This window comes from Pteropus vampyrus, unplaced genomic scaffold, assembly GCF_000151845.1.
Source record: "Pteropus vampyrus isolate Shadow unplaced genomic scaffold, Pvam_2.0 Scaffold47, whole genome shotgun sequence".
Taxonomy (NCBI): domain Eukaryota; kingdom Metazoa; phylum Chordata; class Mammalia; order Chiroptera; family Pteropodidae; genus Pteropus; species Pteropus vampyrus.
In genome coordinates this window covers 4,128,834-4,153,733 of record NW_011888828.1, presented here as the reverse complement: position 1 = coordinate 4,153,733, position 24,900 = coordinate 4,128,834, and the positions used below count along the sequence as shown (strand labels likewise).

The following is a 24,900-nucleotide window of genomic DNA, read 5'->3' as shown; positions in this document are numbered from 1 at the left end:
AATATTCTACCAAGTTAATTTAACAAATATTTATTGTTCCATTGTCTGAGCCCATGCCCTGAATTTAGATTAGAAAAATATGGTCATCAAAGATATATGACAGTCTTATAGATCTCCATTGTCCAATATGGTAGCTATATGTGGCTATTTAAATTTTAATTAACTAAGATTAAATAAAATAAAACATTCAGTTCCTCCGTCACACTAGCACATTTGAAATGCACAATTGCTACTTATGACTAGTGGCTACCATACTGGACATTTTAGATATAATGAACATTACCATCCCTGGAGGAAATTATATGAGACAGTGCTCTTTTAGATTATACTATAAATAGTATATGGTAAACTCCTTCAGTAAGTCATTGGTGTGTGTGAGGAAGAGAGGTGGTCAATCCAGAATTCCAAAAAAAAAAAAAAAAAAAGATCCAATTATGTTGGGTGTTCTGTAGGGGAAACAACCAGCTGATTGAATATTTTACCTTTTTAACTAGCAGCATCACACAGACATAGGCATAAAGCCATCTTTTATGACGCAATGTTACAAAACTTTAGTGACATGAAAGGGATAGTTATATTATCATGGACATACCAATAGAAAAGTCTTTAACAGAATCCTACATTGAGAGAAATAGAACTAAGTATGTTTTCATAGCTACTCTACAGAATATTTTGGAAGTTCAAAATTAAAACTACACATATTATATAGCGATGTAAAATAATATATGCTCACTAGTACGTTAAGTAAAACAGAAGATAAAATCTATCATATATGATTTCAGTCATATTACAGATATGTAGAGATATGGATAATTACTATAAGGGAAATTGAATAGAAGCAGGAGATATATTTTATGAAGAATTATGGACATTTATAGAACAATAGCATTGTTCAAATATTGTTAAAACAATAACAAAGAAGGTGAACGGGCCTACACTATTCCATTCTAACAATGAAATTACCCACTGTTTGGTACCACCATTTGCATGTTTGCTTTAACTCGATTTCACACACAGGACCCCAGGTGTGTTCTATCATGCGCTAATAAAATAAAATGCCCACTGAACAGAATGTTTTCGAAGAACTGAAAAATTGTTAGTCTTTAAGAATTCACTCGATCCAGTTCTAAAATGAACTTTCTTAGAAAACAGCAACTCAAAACCTGTGCAGTTTAAGACAAACATATATCTAGTATATAGCGCTTTTGTCTGTGTATTAACCTTTATATAGCACATAAACTAGGTGATAATATATATTGGCAAGTATACTTAAATATGCACTTATAATATACTGTCAACATGACCAGGCCATAAGTAGAATTATAAAGGAATGCATCAAGTACTGTGAAAAATGACAAACCTTACTTATTACAAATAACGTTCTCTTTAAAATGACATACAAATTTCCCTATGAATCAAAGTCTTGGTTTCTTAAATGTAGTCATGCTCTAAAATTATATAGATATATAAGGTGATATCTGTTCAATTCTATAATCTTTTCACATGATGTACATTAGAGTTAGGAGGATATATAATTAGATTAAAATACTAAAAAAAAAAAAAAGAAAGAAAGAAAAAAGCAAGGCTATATAAAGACTCTGGTGAATCCTATATTTGTCAAAAACGTGTTTTGAGTGTTTTACCTAAGAAATTAAATAACAAAGACGAAGCAAGTCTCAATAACATCTAACATCAAGTGTGATAATGTATGGAAGCTTTAGACTTCATTCCTGCTGTTGACTTCTATATGGTTATACATGTACATATGTGCTATAAATAAATATATCTTATCACATTTAAATAGATTTATGCTTATACTCTTATTTCTTTAATGAATTAATTACTATTTTCCTAATACTTTAAATTAGCCTTCAAAATTATAGATATGATTACTGATATCTTGAGTTCAAACTGAAAATGCTCTCAATTTTTATTGAGTCAAACATTTTGTTGGAGGGATGTCCTGGGTTTAAGTCCCATCTAAGTCCCTAACTGAACGGTTATTCCATAAAAGTAACTTCACCCGTCTGGTTTCAGTTTGATGATTAGTAAAATAAAAGCATGGGGAAGATGATATTTAGTACCTTTAGGCTAAACACACCTGTTAGACCAGACAGATAACTTACCTCTCTCAATACAGGATCAGTTATTGAATTCAGGTTGACAGCTCCTTCATAGGTCAGGTAATAGAATACATTGAGAGATCGAACAGCCTCTGGTCCTTGCTGTTTATAGCCAAAAATGAGATCAATCCACTGGTGAAGCTGGCAGGAAACAAATTCACTCTCCAGGGCCTGAAAAAAGGCCACAGAATGTATTATAATGCTGAATTCTATTGATAAAATATGTTGAGAAATATAGAACAAGCAGCAAAGTTTGGTGCTAGATTTACTTGAACGGACTTATTCCGATGTCCTATTTTCCACCAGAATCTGTCCTCCTTTGTATGTAATTAGAGACCTCCCAGCACTTACCACACTGAACTGTAACAGATTGCTAAAGTTTTGGTATTTTCTACCGTACTGTATGTAATCATGATGAGGGCTAGGACTGATTCTGTCTTGGTCACACTCGTAACTAATAGCTATTCAATTTATACTTCAAAGAGAAGAGGTCATACAGTGTAAAGGCTACTTTAGAACAGTAAATGTAAAAACAATATTTATAAATTTTCTAAATATAAACATTTTGTTTATTACAACAGTAACCAAATTATTTATTTCAGCTGAGTTTTTATGCCAAGAAATTAGATATTGGAAGGGATACTTAATACTGAAATACTATTCTAGGTATTAATATCAAATGAACATAAATATTTGATGCCATCAACATAATAATGTCCAAAAAATAATGAATAAACATAATTAAGCATTCAGTGGAAATGCTGGGTACAAGATTCACTTCCAATTTATCATTACATTCTCAGTTACTAGCATTGTACCTAAAATGCAACAGATACCATTAAATATTTGCTGAATTTAATGAAGTTATAAATAATAGTTTAAAAAAAGATACTTATTTTTAAATAAGTATTCATATTTATAGTATTTATTATTGTTCAAAATTATTTGAACATGAAAGTTTAGTATTATCAACTAGTTTATCAATAAATAATGTAATTCAAATCAGAAATCTCTCAAACTCAAACCCTGAAGCTTAATTTGAAGTATATCAGTTAATACAAATTCACAATATGTATTCTCAGAAAGAATCGACACTTACAGTTATAATGTATCTCATTAAAATTCTTACTTTCAGAGTAACAAGTATATGGCTGTGATATGTTTTTGGTGTGACCTGCTGCTGTGTTATCAATACTATAAAAAAAATGTTGGTTTTAAAACAAAATTGACTAACTTCTATAGCAAGTAACCAACAGATAAAAACCATCTCATCACAAAAGAAGTTCCTATTAGTTCACAGGTGTACACCTGCATAATATATGTTTAATTACAATAAATATGTAATATGTTTATAAATAAGAAAAATGTTTATGGCTAAATTCAAATATATTTCCCTTAATAATATTTAACATAGCTTCACAATATATAACATAATATAAAATGTAAAAAAAATAATTCCATAAGCAAAATTCTAGGTAATTCTCATATTTCCAAGTATACCAGAAATGAGATATATCTAAAAAACCCTTTAGCTAGTTTCAATTGTGAAAGTTATTATTTTCAACTTCTCTTATAAAACTCATTATAGTTATAATTTTAGTAAACTACTTCATATTTTATTTGAAATGAGAGGGGCTTGTAATAACTTTAAATAAATTCCTATTTTAAGTACATGGATTTAAAAATCAATCCCCAAATCCAGGAACTGTTATTGCAAATTGTATACAAAAAGGATACGTTTATTTTACTAACTTAGGCCTTGGGTAGGAAAGGGGGCTGGGGGCGTGTTTAAAGTGACACATAAAAACAGCAATTGTCTTAAATTGTGTGCAGTGCACTCCACACAAAAGCCCTAAATATGTTCAAATTAGAGCAAGCTGCTTGATTGTCACTGCGGTCTCATGTCACATTAATGCATGACAAACATTAAACCATACACTTAAATGGCAATTTATATCATTTAAATGTTTACTGCCAGACTAGCTCATCACTCATTTAAATGTGACTTTCTGACAGCTAATTTCAGTTAATTTTCTCCAATTCACTTAATTAGAACTTTCAATCAGGGAAGGACCTATACATATCTTCAAGCTTACATTCTTTTTAGTTGTTCAAAATTTGAGTCAATAAACTGCTGAAAAGCTCTACTATAATAGATTTGCATGTGGTATCGGAGTCTACAAAAAAGTGTGACCATATGAAGCAAACTCACAGTGTGTATTCTCAGAAAGAACCTACACTTATTTATGTAAATAATACTCTTGCCAGCAGTTTAAATAAAAAATGTTTAGTTCATATACACACACTATTGAAACAATAAAAAAAAAACTCTGCATCCAAGCTAATTAAAAATTAATGATTTCAAAATTGTTTAATAAGATAAAACAGTCAGGAGTCTCTTGAGTGTCCATGGTGTTGTGATTTGAGACTATAAAATTCTAGAAGGCTCAGCAAATGACAAAGAACAAATGAATTTTCTCAATATTAAAGTCCTAAATACTAGGGCAATTTTATTTTATGTGTCATCAAAGAATTGTGAGTTTTCCTAATGTCGATATTACTTCGTTATACACATTCAAAATGGTGAAACTGGTTAGATTTAGATGCTTAAACCTTTACACCTTGACACCACATCAGAATGTTAAGCAAAAACACTGAACTTAAAGACACAGCTCACATTACAGCACAAACACACATGCAGAGACGACCAGAGTGCCATGGTTCAGAGTCCTCCCTTTACTCTGTCATATTGGTCAGCATTTAAGGGGCTGACCAGTAATTCACAGAATTACTGGGCCATGCCTTTTCCAGAGGTTGATAAACACATTTTCATAAATAAATTTTAAATAAAAATTTAAAAACCAAACTAAAATCCTATTAACGTTCTTTAAAGATTTCTTGCAATACATCACAGCTTTAAAAAGAGAGTCAAAGGAATAACTATTATGGACATAAGAGGATTACAAAAAGTTTTAGTATATTTCAGTATAAGGTCAATTCAGGACTTTAACATCCTTTTGATACCAGTGAATGACAGCTGCCTACAGAAAAGTATATAATAATACACAAATGTACTTGCTAAGGACTTGAGGGAAGAAGTAAAGACAAGCAGGAGGAAATTATTGAGGGAAAAAATACAAATAATTCAAAATGGAATACCCTGGGATTATATTTTATAACTTCTGTTTTTGTGATTCAAACACATAAACCATAAAACATATTAAAAATTCTTTAAACCATTTTTATATGTTCATATTTTTAAAAATACACCTATATAAAATATTTATTTATATCCACATTTTTAGTCACAAAAAATAAAAACATGCCAGTGGAATGCTAAGTATTAGAGATTTTTCAAAGCCTTTAAGACAGACAGTCCTCATTAAGACTGGAGTTAAATATGGTTTGCAGCTAGGGGATAGTAACATTCTTCACAGGCTGCTCTCAAACCTAACCAATCAATTGTTAGCACTCCCCAGTAGGCTGGATACATCATTTACATCCAATGTGTGCTGAGTAAAATTTGTAAAAAAAAAAAAAAAAAATCCACTAAACTGTCTAACAATACAATAATATTCAACTCATCTGAGTTATTATAAAATAAATCAGTGACTAATGTCCAATTGTTAAGGATCAAATAAGACTATGAAAAGCCTATAATATAAAGCCTCACACAAATTGTCAATCCCATCCAGGGGGACTCATATTAGTCTTGACAAACTGTCTGGGGGCTGATATCTGTTTTTTTTAATGAGATCTATTAAACAGAGACTAAAACACTTGAGATATGCTAAAAAGTACAGTATACAGATGTCAAATACAAACACTCAGTAACTTTCATTTGTTTGGTATGCATGCAGAACATCAACAAATTAAAGCTTTAATATTATAAATAGTAAATTATTCATAAATAACTTGTTTGTGTAAGTCAGTGTCAGAAATTATAACATACGTGAGTATGTGTCTAATAATCTAACTGAAAGAACATAATCTATGTTTTTATGAAACTAACTCATTAAAGATATGAACTATTCATTGATAAAAAAAAAAAGTTACATAAAATTATTCTTGTTTCCTATAGTGGAGTCAAATAATAAAACATATTGAAATAGTTTGCTTTTTCTAAGAAATTCTAAGCTACTTGAGAATAAAAATTCTAAAATAAAGGCATTAATCATGTGGTTAGTTAGTCTATACATGCTTTAGAGATACTCTAAAGAGACATTCTAGCAATTTTCTTTTATTTTCAAACACATTTTCTGTAATGTGAAAATTATGTAAAATCAAAACCAATTTCACTTAACAAAGAATTATTAGGAAATTGTTTACCTCGAGACCAGGAAACCTGACTTGTAAGTAAGTAATATTACTTGTGTTTCTTGTACTTGTAATTCCTACATTAATGCTAATATTTATTTATACTTCTGCTAAATGTTCTCATACCTCACCATTTTTTAAAAAGCAACTAAATAAAAGCTACTGATAGCTACAGGATAAATGATTTTTAGAAAAAATCAAATAAAAAGAGCAAATACTATTTAAACTTTTAAATGAACTGTATAACAAGAATATAGGTCTGTACAGCACAGTTACACGCGTCTGCACACCTGTACCACTACTTCCACTCCCAGGCTTCCAGAGGCCTAATTCAGTTCTGAGATACAAAATGCTATAGTTATGTTTCAAATAAAAAATTAAAAATCACTGACTAACTCTCTTAGTATACAGTAATTATAAGATACATTTAATCATAAATTTAATGAAAGAATAAAAATTTGGTAAATTTTTAATTGTACTTATAATTAAGCATCCCAATTCATTTGAGAACAGATAGAATATGTTTCAAAGGAGTTAATGTTTGAATTGGCAAGAATGTTCAACATTATGGGCTTGGAATTTTAAGTATTTTTCATTTCAAACACATGTAATACAGCCTTCTATACACATACACACACACACACACAAACACACATACAGATTTAAAATGAACTGGTCTGTTATGTTTGCATGTGCTGGATTTCAAACACTAGTGGTAATGTTTCCTTAACATTGATATATGACCTTTGTAATTTACATTGAAGAAAGCTGTTTTTTTCAGCCTAATTAGAACTGTTTCAAATTTTCCTGCTAAATATATGATATAAAGTCCTTTCAACTTTTTTATTCTAGAGTTTCTTTCCATGTCAACTTTGTTCCAATCAAAATATGCTTTGAATTAAATGATTTTGATTGAATATGTGGATCACATTTCACTTCTAAGATTTAAAGTCCAAAAAGGAAAAGTTTAGCCTGTTCAAACAAAGCAAGAGCAGCCACTTTGCGGAAAGCTATTCACATTTAAGAAGACTGACAAATTGTTTGTGTGCACCATTAGGTCTAGTTTCTGCAATAGTTGCCAGATTTCCTGTCCCCCTAATAAGATACATTAACTCCTTAAATGCTGGCTCTGAATTTGTGATCAACCCAAGTAATTTTAGTAAAAATTTAGTTGCGTACATTTCCCTTCTTTGAAATAAATTGAAAGAATAGAAAATTAGTCATGTTATATCAAAAGTTTCAAGAAACAAAGGTCACAGAAAAATCAATGTTTTTTCATAATGGACAGGTACAAATTCAGAATACAAATATGCTTTCCAAATAAGATTTTCCAGAAATATGCTTTCCAAATAAGATTTTCCACATTAATCTCATTTTTTAAAAATGCATTAATTAACTTATTAAGAATTTCTTGTTCAGGTGAAACATAAGGGTGAAAATATTAAAATTATGGTGAACTAGAATCAACTAACATAAGCCTAACATTCTCCCATATTAATTACAATATATCACACCGCTTCAGAATTCAGATATCACCGTAATATAAATATAAAACAAAAATGTGAAATTTAATACTATTCACAAAGAAAAAATTAACTTTGGGGGCTTAAAAAAATATGTGTGAAGCTGTGACATTAAGAACAATTAAGTCATGAATACCAAAGGGAAAAAAAAGGAGAATCAAGGATTTAGAGAAAAAAAATTGTGGGATGCTAAGAAAAAAATAATTGACTTAAAAAAATGAAATTTTGTCAACATACTGAAGTTCCGGCTGCAAGGCAGATAGAGAAATCACTAAAAGGAGTTCTTCTGTGCTTCTAAACTGCCCTTGAACTGTTGGGTAGAAGAGAGATTTTGGAGCTGGCAGCACACTGTTCATTTCTACATTTATATCATTACTGAAGGAAAGTGTGAGTTAGTATCTATCTGGATAAAACCATCAAGCACTTGTGCATCTTTTGGCAGGAGAATCATTCTGTCTACGATTGTTATTGTGTAGTTTTAAATGGAGTCGTCAACCAGCTGTTATATATTTTACACACTGAAGGCCATGTTTCCTTTGAAATTCATAGTTTTAATCTCAACTGAAGTCTGTATTGCTGTGTGCCAAGATCAAAAGGATTAGGCAAACTTGTACAATTACCCTCCTTTTCAGAGAGATGATTTTTTCCTAATGTTTAAAATAGTCCTATATGCTGACATTTTATCAACTATTTTCTTTAGAACTACAGAACATTAAAACATTTAATTAACATTTCAACCTTAGGTCACTCTTAATCTAAAACCTAGGAATTCATAATATACAGATATTTTAAACTAGTTATAATAATACGCATAGGGAGATGGAGCTTTTAAAAAAATTCTATTTGGTAAAAACGAATGGGAAACTATAATAAAAGGATTGATATACCTATCCATTTTATTATTTGTTTGCATTTTGCATGACTTCATTCAAAAAACAATTCAGAACTTACAATGATGCATAATTAAGATAAAATAAATTTAACATAAGTAAGGTAATGCAAAAATAAGGATAAGAAGTACATAAAAATAACATCATGAAATTCTATAGACTTGTTAAAGGTGCACCATGTAGTTGGCCCTAAGCTTTCTAGCAGGCAACATAAAGAAACACGAACACTTACAAGAATCAAATATGACCATAACGTAAAAATAAACCAGATGGCCTAGAAAAACACATTATTTCTATTTCTGAGATAAGAAATTCCTCCCTTGGCAATATGATGGAATCCAGGTATGTGACTCTCTGAGGGACTGACTTAATCCTGGGATAGATTTAAAGTACAGACAAATGGAGAGACTACATATTCTTCAGGCAATCCTGCATAAACATTATTTCTCTTAGGTGAGGCTCTGGATGGTGAAATCTAGATTATACTCTAAGACAAGTACCTGGAATATAGCCATTTTATTTTGTCAGTTAAATGTAGAGCCACATGCTTCAACAACAGCTAAACTGAGTCACAAGACTAAAGATCTCTTAAAAAGGTGAAGGGCATAAGCAGAAAGACACAAACAAGCCTCCATGGAAGGCAGGCCCACCTTCACTCAGAAGGAATACCGGCTTATCCTAAGATAGGTCCAAGACTTTCCTCAGAAAGTAATTTATGATGTTAAAATCCCTAGAAAATTAGTTCTGAGTGTTGTTAATTTCTGTTATGATCTCTAAGATAAATGAGTCATAAAAACATACGCTTAAGTAATTAAAGTATTAATCTAAAGTTCTCAATTTCCACCTAGGTATAGAAAAAAAGAATAGGTTTCTTCATCAATAACCATTGAAAAATGTACTAATATGCTGTATGAACTTCTGGAGGTTTCATTTTATAGTCAGTTACAAAAGGAAGAAAAACAAAACAAAAAAATTTAATCCCTTCCCATTTGCTTATCCAAATAGATCTGATAAATACTAGCAGTCTCTTGCCTTTGAAGATGGCCAGATCAGAATCCCTACTTACTGCCAGATGTAGTTTAATCCCACGGGGACCCCAGACAAAAACAAGGGGCTGTCTTTATGGCACCAATGACTCCCTGGACTGACTGCCATAAACTTATATTGGCAAATCAAAATCCTTGGCAAAATATAATATTTATTATATCATCACATCCAAGAATACCCAATAAAGAAAAACTTAAACTAAAGAATATGAACGCAAAAGTTGCTGAATATTTTTTAAACCATTCACAAGTTCAGCCAGAGAATTACATCTGCACTTACTCTGTGTATGCAATTATATATACATACATTATGTAGGACTAAAAGTCTTTTCTCATTCCACAACTTTTGATTAATATCAGCATGCTGCTCTGTCATCCATTCAATGTACAAACACTTATTGAGTGCTTACTATAGGTTCTGTTCTATGCTAGATTCTGGGAATGAGATGAGATGTCTATTTGGAGTGTGGGCAGGGAGGCAAAAGGGGATCTTTAAGATGACTACAACAGTCTACGTGAGAGGCACTGAGAGCCTCAACCTAGAAGCATTAGATGTGAAGAAGAGGGGCATCTTTTAAAAAGATTTAAGATAAAAGTTATTACACCAACTAATTACCAGTATGAGAGGTAAAGGAAAAGGAGTTCGGGAAGACATCCAAGTTTCAGATTCAGACCTTAATCATACTGGAGAAAGAACAGTTTACGCGGTAAATGATTAATTCAGTTTTGAAATTAGTATTAATATTTTGGACTTTCTTTTATAGATCTGAAATTAATCCTAAGCCTTTTTGGGGGGATCTAAAGCTGCTTAATTATAACAGAAATGTGTATACTACTTAAATATTAAAATATGTTCATGTTCAATACTGAGATGTCCGAACCAAAAATACTCTGGGTAACAAAATGACCACCAAAACTTTTCATCAGTGCTGTCCAACAGCGATATAATGCTAGTCACGTATATAATTAAAAATTTTCTAGTGGCCACATTTTAAAACATAAACAGATACAATTAATTTTAACATAGTATACTTAATCAGAAATATAAAAATACCATTTAAACATGTATTCAATATAACAATTATTTTCTATTAAATCTTAGAAATCTGAATGGATCTTACACTTACCATGTACACTACATTTCAATCCAGACTAGCTACATTACAAATAAATAATAGCCACACATGATTAGAGGTTACAACACTGGACAGCAAAGCTTTTTTTTTCATTTCCTAATATTGAATCTGCATTTGGATTTTTACAGCATTTTGATATGACAGAATGAAGGGATTAAGCCTCTTAAAAATTAAGCGTCTTCCACTGAAAATAAAGACAAAGCTTACAAAGCACCTTCAGACTACAAAATGACCTTTGATGCAGTTTTGAAAAGGTCACTATAATTCTCAGAGCCATGAAGAATGGCTATACTTTAGGACACAACAGCAGAAATACATCTTCAAGTGTGAAACAGACACAGCGTTCTGTAATGTATATGCTTTAGTCACAAAGATTCTTCAGTTACAAATCTCTGAAGAGATGTGGCAGCACTTGAGAGATGGCACTATAACTATCCTAACTACTCTCACTAACAATAAAGGCAAAGGACTAATTCTACCAACTACGATGTTATCTGTAAACTCTGCATCCTTAAAAGTCCTTGGTTAGAATTCTTACATATTGTCTACTCAGCTGTATCAGTTATGTACTTTAAAAACTATCATATAGCCATAGACTATAATTTAGTATTGAGAACACAAGGTTTGCTGAAAGTCAGCTATATAAAATCTATAGAGAATATGGTTGTATACAAACCTTATAAAACACTTCACTCTGCTGATGGAACTAGCCTCTGTTTGTCCACTCTTAGAAATTCCTTAACATCTGTAATAAAAGTCTATGATTGTCTAAATCACAAGAAATTATAGGTCTGACTCTTTCTGAATTATCAATGGAATAATGACTAGTCAGTCTTCTTTAGTTATTTTTATGTAGCCATGTATACCTGGGTAATAGGAGATCAACAATCTAAACTTTTTGAAAGATTAAAGTAAATTTGTTATTTATTCCTTACCTCTCCTTTCACTTAATTTCTCATCTTTCTGATACAGGTACACCACTGAAAATGTTTTTTTTCTAAAATCAAAATGTTATGGAAACATAAACACCACAATGCAAATGTGAAGTGAGGGAAGATAAGCAAGCATCCAGACAGCTGGATGAATCTTCCAGATTCTCTTTCTACGTTTCTGATTTTCCTTTTCCTCTGTCTACCTCCTTCAGGGGTTGCTCATGATCCAGTCCCAGGCCCTTGTTTCTGACATAACTCAGGCTAGATGAGTAGATTTTAACTACCTCACCTGACAATTATTACCATCTCCAGAGTTTCAAATTCAAAATGTCAACTACCTAACATGCTACTTCTTTCAGTGTATGCTTCAGGTAACTCAAACCTAATATATTAAAAAAAAAAAAAAAAATTTCCCCTCTTAAATTTTTTTTTTTTTTTAATTTTTAAATTATGGATATAGTCCTTCAGCCAGTCAGACAATTTAGAAATTCTAGCAGTCATTTTGACTTCTTTTCCTCTTGCTCCAAAACCTTATTCGGCAATATATATATATAAGCCTCTAAAATATCTTTCAAATTCATTTTTCCTTTTCCTTCCATTGTGATTATCTTTGGTCCTGTGCATCACTATCCTTTGGTTCAATTATTCTAACACTATCCAAACTACTCTCTTTTTCTTTAAAATTTCCGCCCTTCGACCTCTTCTCTATACTAATTGCTGTCTAAAATCTGACTGAGTCACAACTCTCCTTTAAACTTTTCAATGGTTCTCCTTTCCATAAAGCAGTGGATTTCCAACTTGAACATGCACTGAAATCAGCTGAAGGACTTGTTAAAAACAGATTGCTGTCCCCTACCCCAAACAGAGTTTATTTCTGTAGAACTGGAGCTGAGCCCAAGATCTGCCCTTTTAACAAGTTCTCAGGTAATACTGATGCTCCTAGTCTGACAACCGCCTTTTGGGTACCACTACCCCAAAGAAAAAAGTATTTACAAGGTATTAATGATTGTTCATGTAACCTGCCTATGTTATTATCTTTCCTAAGCATCGCTCACGGTTCCTACACACATACTGCACTCTACCTTCTGAATTAAGTTTAGCTCTTGTATTGTGCTAAAACATCTTTATTCACACTGCTTCTTATATCTGAAATGCCTTTCCATCATCTTGTTCTCTCCCTGGCAAAATCCTACTCATTTTTTAAAAAAATTTATTTATCTTTTTAAGATCAAATTTATTGGGGTGACATTGGTTAATGAAATTATATAGATTTCAAGTGTATAATTCTATAACACATCATCTGTATATTGCATTGTGTGTTTACTACCCAAAGTCAAATCTCCTTCTGTCACCATATATTTCCCTTCCTTAACCCTGACCTACCTGCCCCACTGCCCCGCTTCCCTCTGAAAAGCACTAAGCTGTTGTCTGTGTCTAAGAGTTTTTGTTCATTTTGTTTGTTTGTTGCTTTCAGTTTTACTAATTCTTAAAGATTATGACCAAATGTAATTTCCTTAGTTAAGCCATCCCCAATCTTCCCAGAAAGCAAAACAAAGCATTTCCTTTCAGTCTCAGAGTTAAAAAAACAAAGTAACTATGTATGGTGACAGATGTTGTGATCTAGTCACAATATATGTAAATATTAAATCATTATGCTGTACATCCAAAACTAGCATAATTTTGTCAATTATGTTTCAATAAAAAATATTTTTAAAATTACACACAAATAAATGTTAAATGCTCTAATGGTAGCTTGGGCTTCTCTTTCATGATATATAGCACAAATATGATATTATTTATTATATAACATTACATGTTATTACAGTAATACATTTATTTGTTTTGTTTCTTATTGTTTATCTCCTTCAGTAAATAAGTTCAAAAAGGGCAGGCAGGTACTAGGCAGTCTTTCTCATTGCTATAGTCCCAAAAACTAATGAGTAGTGGGCGCTCACAAATATTTTTTGAATAAATAAATAAACGCATCACTTAATCTACTTCTCTAATTAGTTACTGTCATGTCTGTTTGATCTTCATAATGACAGCCCCAAAGGCCAGGTGTCATATTCTTCCAATTCTATGATCACAGACCTAATCACCCACAGGCCTCTAATAAACGTCTATTGAATGAATGAATAGCATTTAAGCAGTTCTTATGATTTAGCACAATTCAGTGTATATATACAGGAACTATGATCTTAAAGCTTTGTATAAGTATAAAACTGACCATAGAAACTTTACCCAGTTGATACAGTGCTTATTTGGTAGAGTTTTAGAAAATGTGAAGAATTTCTGTGATTATGAGCCATTGCAAATGAGATGTCCACAGTGTGTTAACCACAATCAAATGTGGGATAGGATGAATACATGGAAAGAAGAAAAAGTGAAGTGGATATTAGTTATCATCTTTCAAGGTTTAACTTTCTCTTGAACAATGTCAAGAAGACAGATGCAAATAATGTCAATCATAAACCTGACAAAGGCTTTAGAAAGACATTATGCAAGGAAAATGTATTTGAAGATCACCTTGGAAGAAATTCACTGACTAGCTAAACAACAACATAATAACTATTCCAGCAGCACTTCACATTTAGAGAATACTTTAATGCTTTATGCTAAATGTTTTACATAAATTATTTTATTTAACGTCATAATAATCCTATGAAATAGGTACTACATTTTTAAAAAGTGCTTTCAAATAAGGCTAAGAATGCTAAATAAATCGCCTAACGTCACACAGCTAGCAAATATCAGAGTTGCAATTTGAACACAGATCTAACTCCTAAAGTCATGTTATTAGCCACTACACATCCTTTTGAAAAATTCTGAAACAGAATGGTATATCCCAAAGTCATATTATGAAAATAATAAAAATATGAAATCAATTCATACTAAGAATTACTTGGTAACATTAATATCAAGTATGCTGAGTACACACTAAATCTGATGTGCCATGTTGACCTGCAGGCTTTATTTAAAGGTTTTATTGTTCTTCCAACTGGTTTTTACTTTTACACATGCCTTTTAAAACTAAAACTTTCACCTTGCATTACCGTTTATTTTTCTGTCTTCCTCGTAGAATGTGAATCTCTTCCTGGAAGGCAGAGATTATATCTGTATCTTTGGAACTGAGCACATACATGGTAGACACTCAATAAATATTTATAGAGCTGAATAAAAACACATTCTAGGCCTCTTTTTCATTAATTTAACTGTATATGTTTTAAGAGACTTTAAAAATCAAATTTTAAAAAAGTCAGGCTTTAGAGCAAGACAGAGAATACCAACGTATTTGTTAATTGCTAAATCCAAAGACTTAATAAAAAAGCAACCCATTAAACTATTCTGGGAATGAGAATTAACACTAAGAGTTCATTCTGCTAATTTCTGAACATCTATGAACATTAACAACTTAAAAAAGGTGATTTCATGTATTTTAATGTATATCATATTTTGGCACATGAACTAGTTCATTAAATCAAACTATCATGTAAAAAGAACAGAAAAAATTATCTTATTTTCACTTAACTACCAAATTCGATATGTTTTAGTCAATTTTTGCAAAATGTTCTAAATATTCCATGTAATAACACTGTCTCAAACTATCTACTCAAGACACTGATTTTTTATTTTAAAAAAATCATAGCACAAATATTATTTGCTTTTATGATTTAATAGCTCTTAAATGTGCCACTTGGCAAACACTTTAAAATTAAACTACTATAATAATAAACAATGTCAAACAAATAAATCTGCTTTGAGATATATTTCAAGCTTTTTAGATAACTTCTATGATAAGCTGTAAGACACACTGGAGGACTGTAATATCAGAGCTGGAAGCACTACCTATATTAGGTTAGGAGAACTGGATCAAGGACACAGATGTATTGATTCTGAGAGACCACCATTTTCCTCGTCTGTCGCTCAAAAATACAACTCTTCTTTGGAGAAAGTCTACCTTTTCAGTTAAATTCAACACAAAGTATGCTCTTATAAGGCCAGAATCTATCAAATATATTATTAGCAATATAAGCATTTAAATTTTTCTCCAATATGTAGGTGAAAAGACAAACAGCAAGGCAAGAGTTAATTGAAACATTCCTCTTTAGAGCAACTGAGTTGAGGAGTGGGGGCTGGTGGGTGGCGGGAGGAAGGAGCAAGGCAGAGAGATGCAGAGTTAATCAGGGAGCAAATCCAAAGCCAAGCATGGATAGGCCTCACTAATGAGCCTCAAGTACCCTGCAGTGGTTTTCAAACTTAACTGGCTTCAAACGATGCCACCCCATGACAGAATGCAGCTAGCCATAAGAGGAGGGTGATTAGAATAAATGACTGGAGTAATTAACTCTGATGTGAAACCACCTGATTGGAAAAGAGAAGCCAAGAGCTATTTAGCTGATGGTCCTCCAGTAGAAAAAGGAAGCTTTCTCTTTCTCTTGTGTGAGTGTTCAGTTAGAACTCAGCTCTTTCAAGTAGGTATTTGGTAGCACTAATGAAAAGCAGCTTTCATTCAAGGGCCTCTCAAGGACCTTCCCATTCATTTTGAAAGGGGAAGAAAATAAAAGCTTCAAAGTAGAACTAATTTACTTTACTCCCCTACCTCTTAGTGAATTCTGCATTAGTGAAGTCTGCATTAGTATTTATGCTTACAGTCTACCTCCAAATAATGTCATCAAATAGCAAAAATTTTCATTTATGAAATGACCAGATAAGGATAATGAAAAATTTTAAACTTTCCTTTTCTTTAAAAATATTTTTCAACATTGCATGTACACCTTACATATGTACCATTTTATTTGTCAATCTTACTTAATGAAAAACTGTTTTACATAGAAAACTTTAAATTTATAATAATTGTCGATCAGTGTAAACACTTCCTTTGTATGTGCCATTGGGATCATTCTTCCTACAGCAAGAGACTCCTGAGTCAGGGAGAAGGATATAAAGTATAAATGGGGTACATCTGATTTTGAAAACAACAACAACAACAAAAAAAGAATAACGTTAAGGCAAGGAAAGAAAGAGCACATATTTTTTTGCAAGAAGACAGCTTTCTTACAGTGCAAATTGATCCAAAGAGCCCACCACATTCTCCAGGCTGCTTTATTTTACAAAAACAAGAATTACAAAGACTGGGGGCATTACTACCTGCTGTTTTACAAGTAATCATCGATTCACTGGGCCAATGTTGTTCTGTACCTGCTGAGCTAATGTTCCTCGACACACCCTCCCCCTAAAACAGGTTCACAAGCTGTCCAGTAACAACTATGAGTGTAGTAGCACAAGTAACTTAGTAAATGTTTGTGCCTAAATTCAGATTTATTTGACAGCTTTACACCTTTGGGCATGATATAATTAAATGTTTTGACAGCTAAACAAAAACTGTATAGATTTAAAAGCTATTAGATCAGCATCTAGAATCAAAATGAAGTCATTTACTTATACCCTAAACTACTTTTAGCAATGCAGTCCAACAAAAGCACAAAGAGAGGGCTAAATGTCTATCCAAACGTTTTAGCTAATTCTTTCCCACTTCTCCCATGAAGAATATTCCCTTTACAAATACTCACAATGCCTTTAATATCAACAAAGGGTACATAGCAGATTTAAGTTATCATTAGAACCCCTAAACTCTACCTCTGGTTATTTTCTATAATTTTAGAAGCAGAAATATTAAAAAGACAAAGATTAAGAAACAGTATTTTATTAAAAAGACCACAGTGTGCTATTTAAAAGTGTTTTAAAAAACACAGGAAAGTGAGTGGTCCTTCAAACTCCACCATTAAACGACTCAGGAGTTAATCCTCATTCACCAAAGATGCCAGGTTCTAGACTTTCAAGGCACTTTGTGCTGCTTGGTTCTCTAAGAATCTAGTTCCTACCCCCCGTGGAAGGGAAGGATCACAGCAACTTACATTGCTTACCTCTGGAAAAACCCACTGTTCATTATCTGAGCTCCAGAAAATATTCCCATCAGTAGTACTATTCAAACACATAGATTAAAAAACTCAGATACTTCTCTAAAAATGAAAAAACAAACAAACAAAAAAAACAAACAAAAAAGGAAAGCAAAATGCCCATTTTACTATCATTTTTAAAATAATAGGTGGATTTATATCTACCTATCGCACTGTATCATCATTCTGGAAAGCACCTTGAGAGTACAGGCTTAGAGTGTAACCAAAGCTTATTTAAACAATGTCCAAGACAGAATCATTAATTACTGAAGCATTTGGATTCTATTAAATATATAAAAACATTTATAACCTACTTTTCATTATGTAACAACCTGAGGAGATAATGTACCCTCACTGCTGGTAAGAATGATCAGTTGTTTATTTAAAAAAAAAAAAAAAATCAATGACATGTTTAGAAACCAGTTCACTTCTCATGTGGTGTTTATATTTCACTTCATCATCATTCTTGGAAAGACAGTTCTAAAGGAAGAAAATACTATGAACCCAACCTGTTTAACTTACACATACTGATGTCAAGTAATTTAAAAATCATTCTAAAAAGAGCTTCTTATGTACACATCTAAAAACATAACTGCGTTTATCTGTTCTCTCCCTCTCATTCATGTTAACAGATGGATGTCTTTTTCTGTACCATACTTGAATATGCTGGAACATAGTCTGAAAATGGATTAAACTTTTTTGAGTGTTTAAATATCTGATAGTATAAAGACTATAGGGATAAAGCACTGGGGAGTCAGAAGCTGATAGTTCCAATCTGGCTACTTTTTTAAAATGAATGAACCTTGAGTAAGATCATTTAAACATGAGTTATGAGGCTCAATATTCCTAGTAGATGGATAGCTGTTTGAAGAGTTAGTGAATTTAAATCCATGGGTAAGTGTTACTTTGTGTAAAATAAAAAGTTACTATTAAAATATTACATATTAAAGATGTCTCTTTCTGAAGAAAAATTATCTGTGCCTTTCCCATTGTTTCTCTTCTCCATGGATATGTTTTGAAAAATGTTATCAAATATATCTGACAAAGGTATACCTGCCAGACCTTCGGATCAGAATAAGATAACCAGTGGCACTGATCTGATATAATTTAGCTAAAAGTCCTGGAACTAGAATTTAACCCACGTTGCCTTTTTATAAGTAAAAGAATTAAATTTAAAATGTTAGAAATTGCTGTGGCAGCTCTAGGGGCACAATGAGCTTTAGTTCATATCCACTGCACATATATAAACATATCAAGCCTAGTAAAATATACTAATTCCTTAGAACTAAGACTCCATTGACTATAAGATAAATCTTTACTTTATATAGTTAAGAAATAACAAGAGCTGCAAAATAATAACAAAATGCTTTATTATGCAGAATTTTAATTTTATGCTGACTGAAAGCTATTAGAATTTGACATATTTTATTCAGCATTATATATGTGTAAAAAAAGAAAATATAAATGAAATAAATTGGTTATTCATAAATTGTTTCAGAGAGCCCAACTCTACTGAATCACTTCCTGACTCAAAGTTGTTGAAGTCTATTTTTCCACACAATATTGTCATTCAATGCCTTTAAGAGCACTAGTGAGGCAGCATTTTTTAAACAAGAATTCTCCGCTATTATTACCTCTGGAATTTTCTTCCAAGCCTCAGACTTCTTGCTCTCCTATTCTCTCTCCCTCCTTCCCTCTCTCCTCAATAGCCGCACCCCCTCCCCACCATCTCTGTCTCTCAAGAAATGCCAATTAGTGCACTGTTCATGACTATTTCTATCCTGGTCTAACTGTGTTTATATGTTTGTTAACTGACACTTCTTAGTGCCTACACTGTGATAACTCTATCTTAAAATTTACCAAAATACATTTAAAAATGCTGTTTAGTAAAACAAAAACAAACTCATAGAGGCACACAACAGACTAGTGGTTACCAGAGGAGGAGGAGGCTGAAGGGAGGCTAAAATGGATAAAGGGCATCGACTGTATGGTGACAGATGGAAACTAGGCTTTTGGTGGTAAGCATGATATAGTACATACAGATGTCGAATTACAATATTGTACACCCGAAACTTATATTATCTTATAAACCAATGTTACTTCAATTAAAAAAAAAAAAGATGTTTAATGGAACAACATTGTTTGGTGGAAGAGAGTTTGGCAGTTTCTTACAAAAATAAATATACTTTTACCACATGATCCAGCACATGCACTCCTGGGTATTTACCCAAGAGTTGAAAATTTGTGTCTACATGAAAACCTGCACACAAATGTTTACAGCAATTTTATTCATAATTGCTAAACCTTGAAAGCAACCAAAATGTCCTTCAATAATTGAATGGATAAACTGTGGTATATTCATACAATGGAATATTATTCCACAATAAAAAGAAATCAGTTATCAAGCCACGAAAAGACATGGAGGAAACTTATATGCACATTAAGTGAAAGAAGTTAATCTGAAAAGGCTACATACTATATGATTCCAAATACATGACATTCTGGAAAAGGAAAACCTATGAGGACAGAAAGAAAATGCCAGGGGTTTAGGGTGGGTGAAGGGGGGAGGGATGAATAGGTGGAGCACAGGTGGTGTTTAGGGCAGCAAAACTATTGTGTATGACGCTGTATTGGTAAATGTGTGTCCTTATGCATTTGTCAAAGCCCACAGAATATACAACACAACAAGTGAATCTTAATGTACTCTGGACTTTAGTTAATAATGATGTATCAGTATTGGCTCATCAATTATAATAAGTGTGCCACACTAATGCAAGATGTTAGTAATAGGGAGAATTGGAGGAAGAAGTGAGGGGTGTATATAGAAGTCTATTTAAGTTCTACTTAATTTTTTTATGAACCCGAAACAGCTCAAAAAAATAAAGCTTAAAAAAATTTAAATAATATTTATATGTCTCCCTCTTCCTCCAATGAGATATAAGTTACTTAAACACTTGAGTCAAAACTCATTCATCTTTGGATACCATGGCTAGGGCAGTTATTGGTACATGTTAGGGGCTTCGACTGCTACTTTTTGAAATGCAAGGAGTATGGCTGCCCTACTCAAAGGATTCTCAGAGCCTTTATTCCCACCATGTGTGCCACAGCCCACAGAATGAGAAGCATTAAGAAATATTAAATTCATACTTTTCGTATCACTTATATGAGTACATCCCAGTATATATACATATATATTTTTAATCTACCTCTTTTTTTCAGAGTGAGCTGAAAAGTATGAGCTGATAAGCCACTAATTTATCTAATATTTACTATTATTATGATGTTTGGGGCATTGTGCTGGGCACTGTAGGACAAAGATAAATGAGGCATTTTCTTCCTGCCCTAGAGGAGCTCCCAGTCCAATGAAGACACCTATGTGAGAACAAGTATATACAAAGGATGAACAGAGAAAAGAGCTGACAGCACAAAACAAGCTTAAATAGTATTATAAATAATATGGTCTAATACACATCTGAAAGGAATCCTTCCAAGAATAAACTGAGAAAATGGAGAGAAGATAATATCAAATAGATAAGACTATCTAGAATGTATTTAAGGCAACGATGCTTAAATTCAGATGCAAAATAAGTCTTACATAGATAATAGATAATAAATCTGTAGACAATATAAACAAATATGGTGGCTGTGTTCCAACAAAAGCTTCTTTACAAAATCAAGTAGTAGGCTAGATTTGGCCCATGGGCCAAGGTTAGCTATCTCTGCTTTAGACTCATAAAAACATCTTTTAAATAAATTCGTTAAACTGTGATCTTTCCTTTACTGAAAGAAGCTAAATAGGCGTAGAATCCAAATCAGTAAGAACCCAAAGCCCAGCAGATGGCCCTAATGATTCAGGGAACATGGCTTCTATCTTGCCCTTTTCCCTTTTTCACTGGCATCTAATGCTATCTCTAAAAACTTCCAATCTAAAAGAATATAGCTTCTTCCTCAGTGGAACCAGAAATCTGGTCTACCATCATCCATGAATTAGGATCTCTTTACAACTCAAAAGGCCCCTACTTAGCCATTTGTGGCAATGGGTAAGTTGCTTATTTTTACTAAGCCCCAGTTTCCTTGAACAAGGGTAATATCTACAGTGGGAGAATTAAGTGGAATGATATATGATAGAATACCTAAAACAATGCCTGGCACATAGTAGGTATTCAACAAATACCTTTTAGTTTACCATTTCCTTTCCTTACCCATAAAACCCCTTGACCCTAAATTCATTCATTTATTCTACCACTGTGCCTTCATTTAGGACTTACTATTTGTGTCAGAGCCTGTGCTAAAAACTGGGGACACAGCAGTGATAACACTGACAAGGGCCATTGTCATTCTTGTAGGAAGACTGACAACATCTTATTCAACAAGATGTCAGATAGCGATTAGTGCTACAAAGTGATGAGATATAGAGTAACAATTCTGAATAGAATGAGTAGGAGAAATTTCTTTCAAAGGTGACATATGACTTGAGACTTAAATGATAAAAATCAGCTAGTCAAAGAAGTTAGTTGAGAAACAGAATTCTAGATGGGCTGAACAAGAACAAAATTCTAGAGGTTAGAAAGGTTCTTGCACATTCAACCTCAGAAAAGAAGCAGGACTCATTTCCTGAGATAGTTATCGCCAATGTTAGCCACTCTTCAATGTCTGTTCTTGCCAGACAACACTACCCCTTTCTGCTCCTCTGCTACTTCTGTAGATATGTTACATTCCCACCAACAGTGTAAAAGGGTTCCATTTTCTCCACAACTTTGCCAATGCTTGTTATCTTTCATTTTTTGATAACAGCCATCCCAACAGCTGAGAGATGATTTTTCATTGTAATTTGAATTGCTTTTCCCTGATGAGTAGTCACTTTCAGTATCTTTTCATATACTTGCTGGCCATTTGTTATTGTGAAGTATTCTTTAGAGAAATGTCTATTCAAGTCTTTAGGCCATTTTTAAACATCAAGTTTTTTTTTTGCTATTGAGTTGCAGGAGTTCCTTATACATTTTTGGAAATTAACCCTTTATCTGAGATATGGTTAAAAAATATATCTTCTCTCATTCCATAGGTTGCTTTTTCATTTTGTTGAACATTTCCTTTTCTGAGAAGTTTTTTAGTATGATATAGTCTTTCTTGTCTAATTCTGTTTCTGTTGCCTATGCTTTTGCTGCCAATAGCCATAAATCATTTCCAAGACTAATGTTATGAAGCTTTTCCCCTATGTTTGCTCTTAGGAGTTTCACAGTTTCAGGTCTTAAATTTAAGTCTTTAATGTATTTTGAATTGATTTTTGTATCTCATGTAAGATAAGGGTCCATTTTCATTCTTTTGCATATGGATATTCAGTTTTCCGAACACCATTTAAGAGACTATCCTTTCCCTATTGTATATTCTCAGTACCCTTGTTGAAGATCAGCTGACCATATATGCATAGATTTATTTCTGGACACTCAATTCTGTTCCATTGGTCTATGTGTTTGTCTTTATACCAGTACCACACTGTTTTAATTATGGTAGCTTTGTAATATATTTTGAAATGATGCCTCCAGCTTTGTTCTTTCTCAAGACTGTTTTGGCTATTCAGCGTCTTTTGTTGTTCTACATGAATTAAGAATTGTTTTTTTCTATTTCTGTGAAAAATAACAGTCAGATTTTTGATAAGGACTGCACTGAATCTGTAGATTACTTTGGGTAGTATGGGCATTTTAAAAACATCAAATCTTCCAATCCACAAACACAATATTTTGCCATTTGTTTGTGTCTAGTTTCTTTCATCAATGTTTTGTAGTTTTCAGTGCATAAGTCTTTCATTCCTTAAGTTTATTCCTATTTTATTATTGGTGCTACTGTAAATGGCATTATTTTCCTAATTTTCTTTTCAAATAGTTCATTGTCAGTATATAAAAAAGCAATTGACTTTTTTAGCATGGTGATTTTGTATTCAGCAACTTTATTGAATTCATTTATTAGTTCTAACAGTTTTTTTTTTTTTTTGGCAAGGAGTCTTTAGAGTTTCTATATATAAGATCATCTCACATGCAAGCAAGGACAATTTTACTTCCTCATTTTCAATTTAGATGCCTTTTATTTATTTACTTTCCTTCCTAATTGCTCTGGCTAGGACTTCCAGACCATTGGATTTATTATAAAATCACTAAACTAATGCTTCTTCTATCTACAACAAAAGATTATTCCTAAGTTAAAATAAGATGTGTAAAAACCGCTTAGGAACTATAAAGTACTGTACTGTGTAATTAGAAAGGAAGAGTAATGAACGTGGATTATGAAAATGTAATTTTGAATTTTTGATACATTTTTAGTTGTGTAACCTTACCTATCAGCCTTTCTGAGTTTCTAGAAAAAGTGGAATATCTTCACTACCAGCCTCTCAAGGACATAATGAGGCTTAAATGACTAAGTGAAAGCTATTTGTAAAATGTTAAATACAATACAAATTCAAGTTATTTTCATCGTGATTTCTAAATTTCACACCTAAAACACTATTATTAATAATTTAGTAGGAATAAAATCTGTTCAGAAATTAGTTTTTTATTGGTTAAAATTGATATTAAATGTCACTGCAGACTTTTAAGCAGAAACACTACAAGCTTTAGTAAAAATGCTTTAAACACTTTAGTGCAAAGTATTTTAATATAATTCACCAATATGCAAACAATAGAACAAATGTATCAGTTCATGCAATGTTTTGCACATGAAGACCTGAGCCCTAGATTAACTAGTTAGAGTACCACTCATAAACTCATATCCAGTATATAGTAAACACATCTATCGAGTAAATTAAAAAACTTCTATACTATGCAGCAGCTGATGCAAATTAGGACTTAATTTCAAATCTTTAGAACAAGAAGATTGTTTTAATTCTAGGAGTGGGAGAGGAGAACATTATATCCCTTAACTAAACTTCAAGTCTCTTATCAGACCTCCAATTTCCCACAAGACACATGCCCATTTAGGAGACCAC

The 24,900-nt window shown here is 32.3% G+C and overlaps 1 protein-coding gene across 6 annotated transcripts in view; it reads right to left on the bottom strand.

The window, feature by feature from the left end:
- Positions 1 to 24,900, bottom strand: part of LRBA (LPS responsive beige-like anchor protein) — a 573,246-nt gene that overhangs the window by 68,495 nt on the left and 479,851 nt on the right. For all 6 annotated transcript variants that reach the window (XM_023530214.1, XM_023530213.1, XM_023530212.1 and 3 more), the window contains one exon: positions 2,127 to 2,294. In XM_023530214.1, the coding sequence (XP_023385982.1) occupies positions 2,127 to 2,294 (168 nt within the window). The remainder of the gene's footprint in view (positions 1 to 2,126; positions 2,295 to 24,900) is intronic.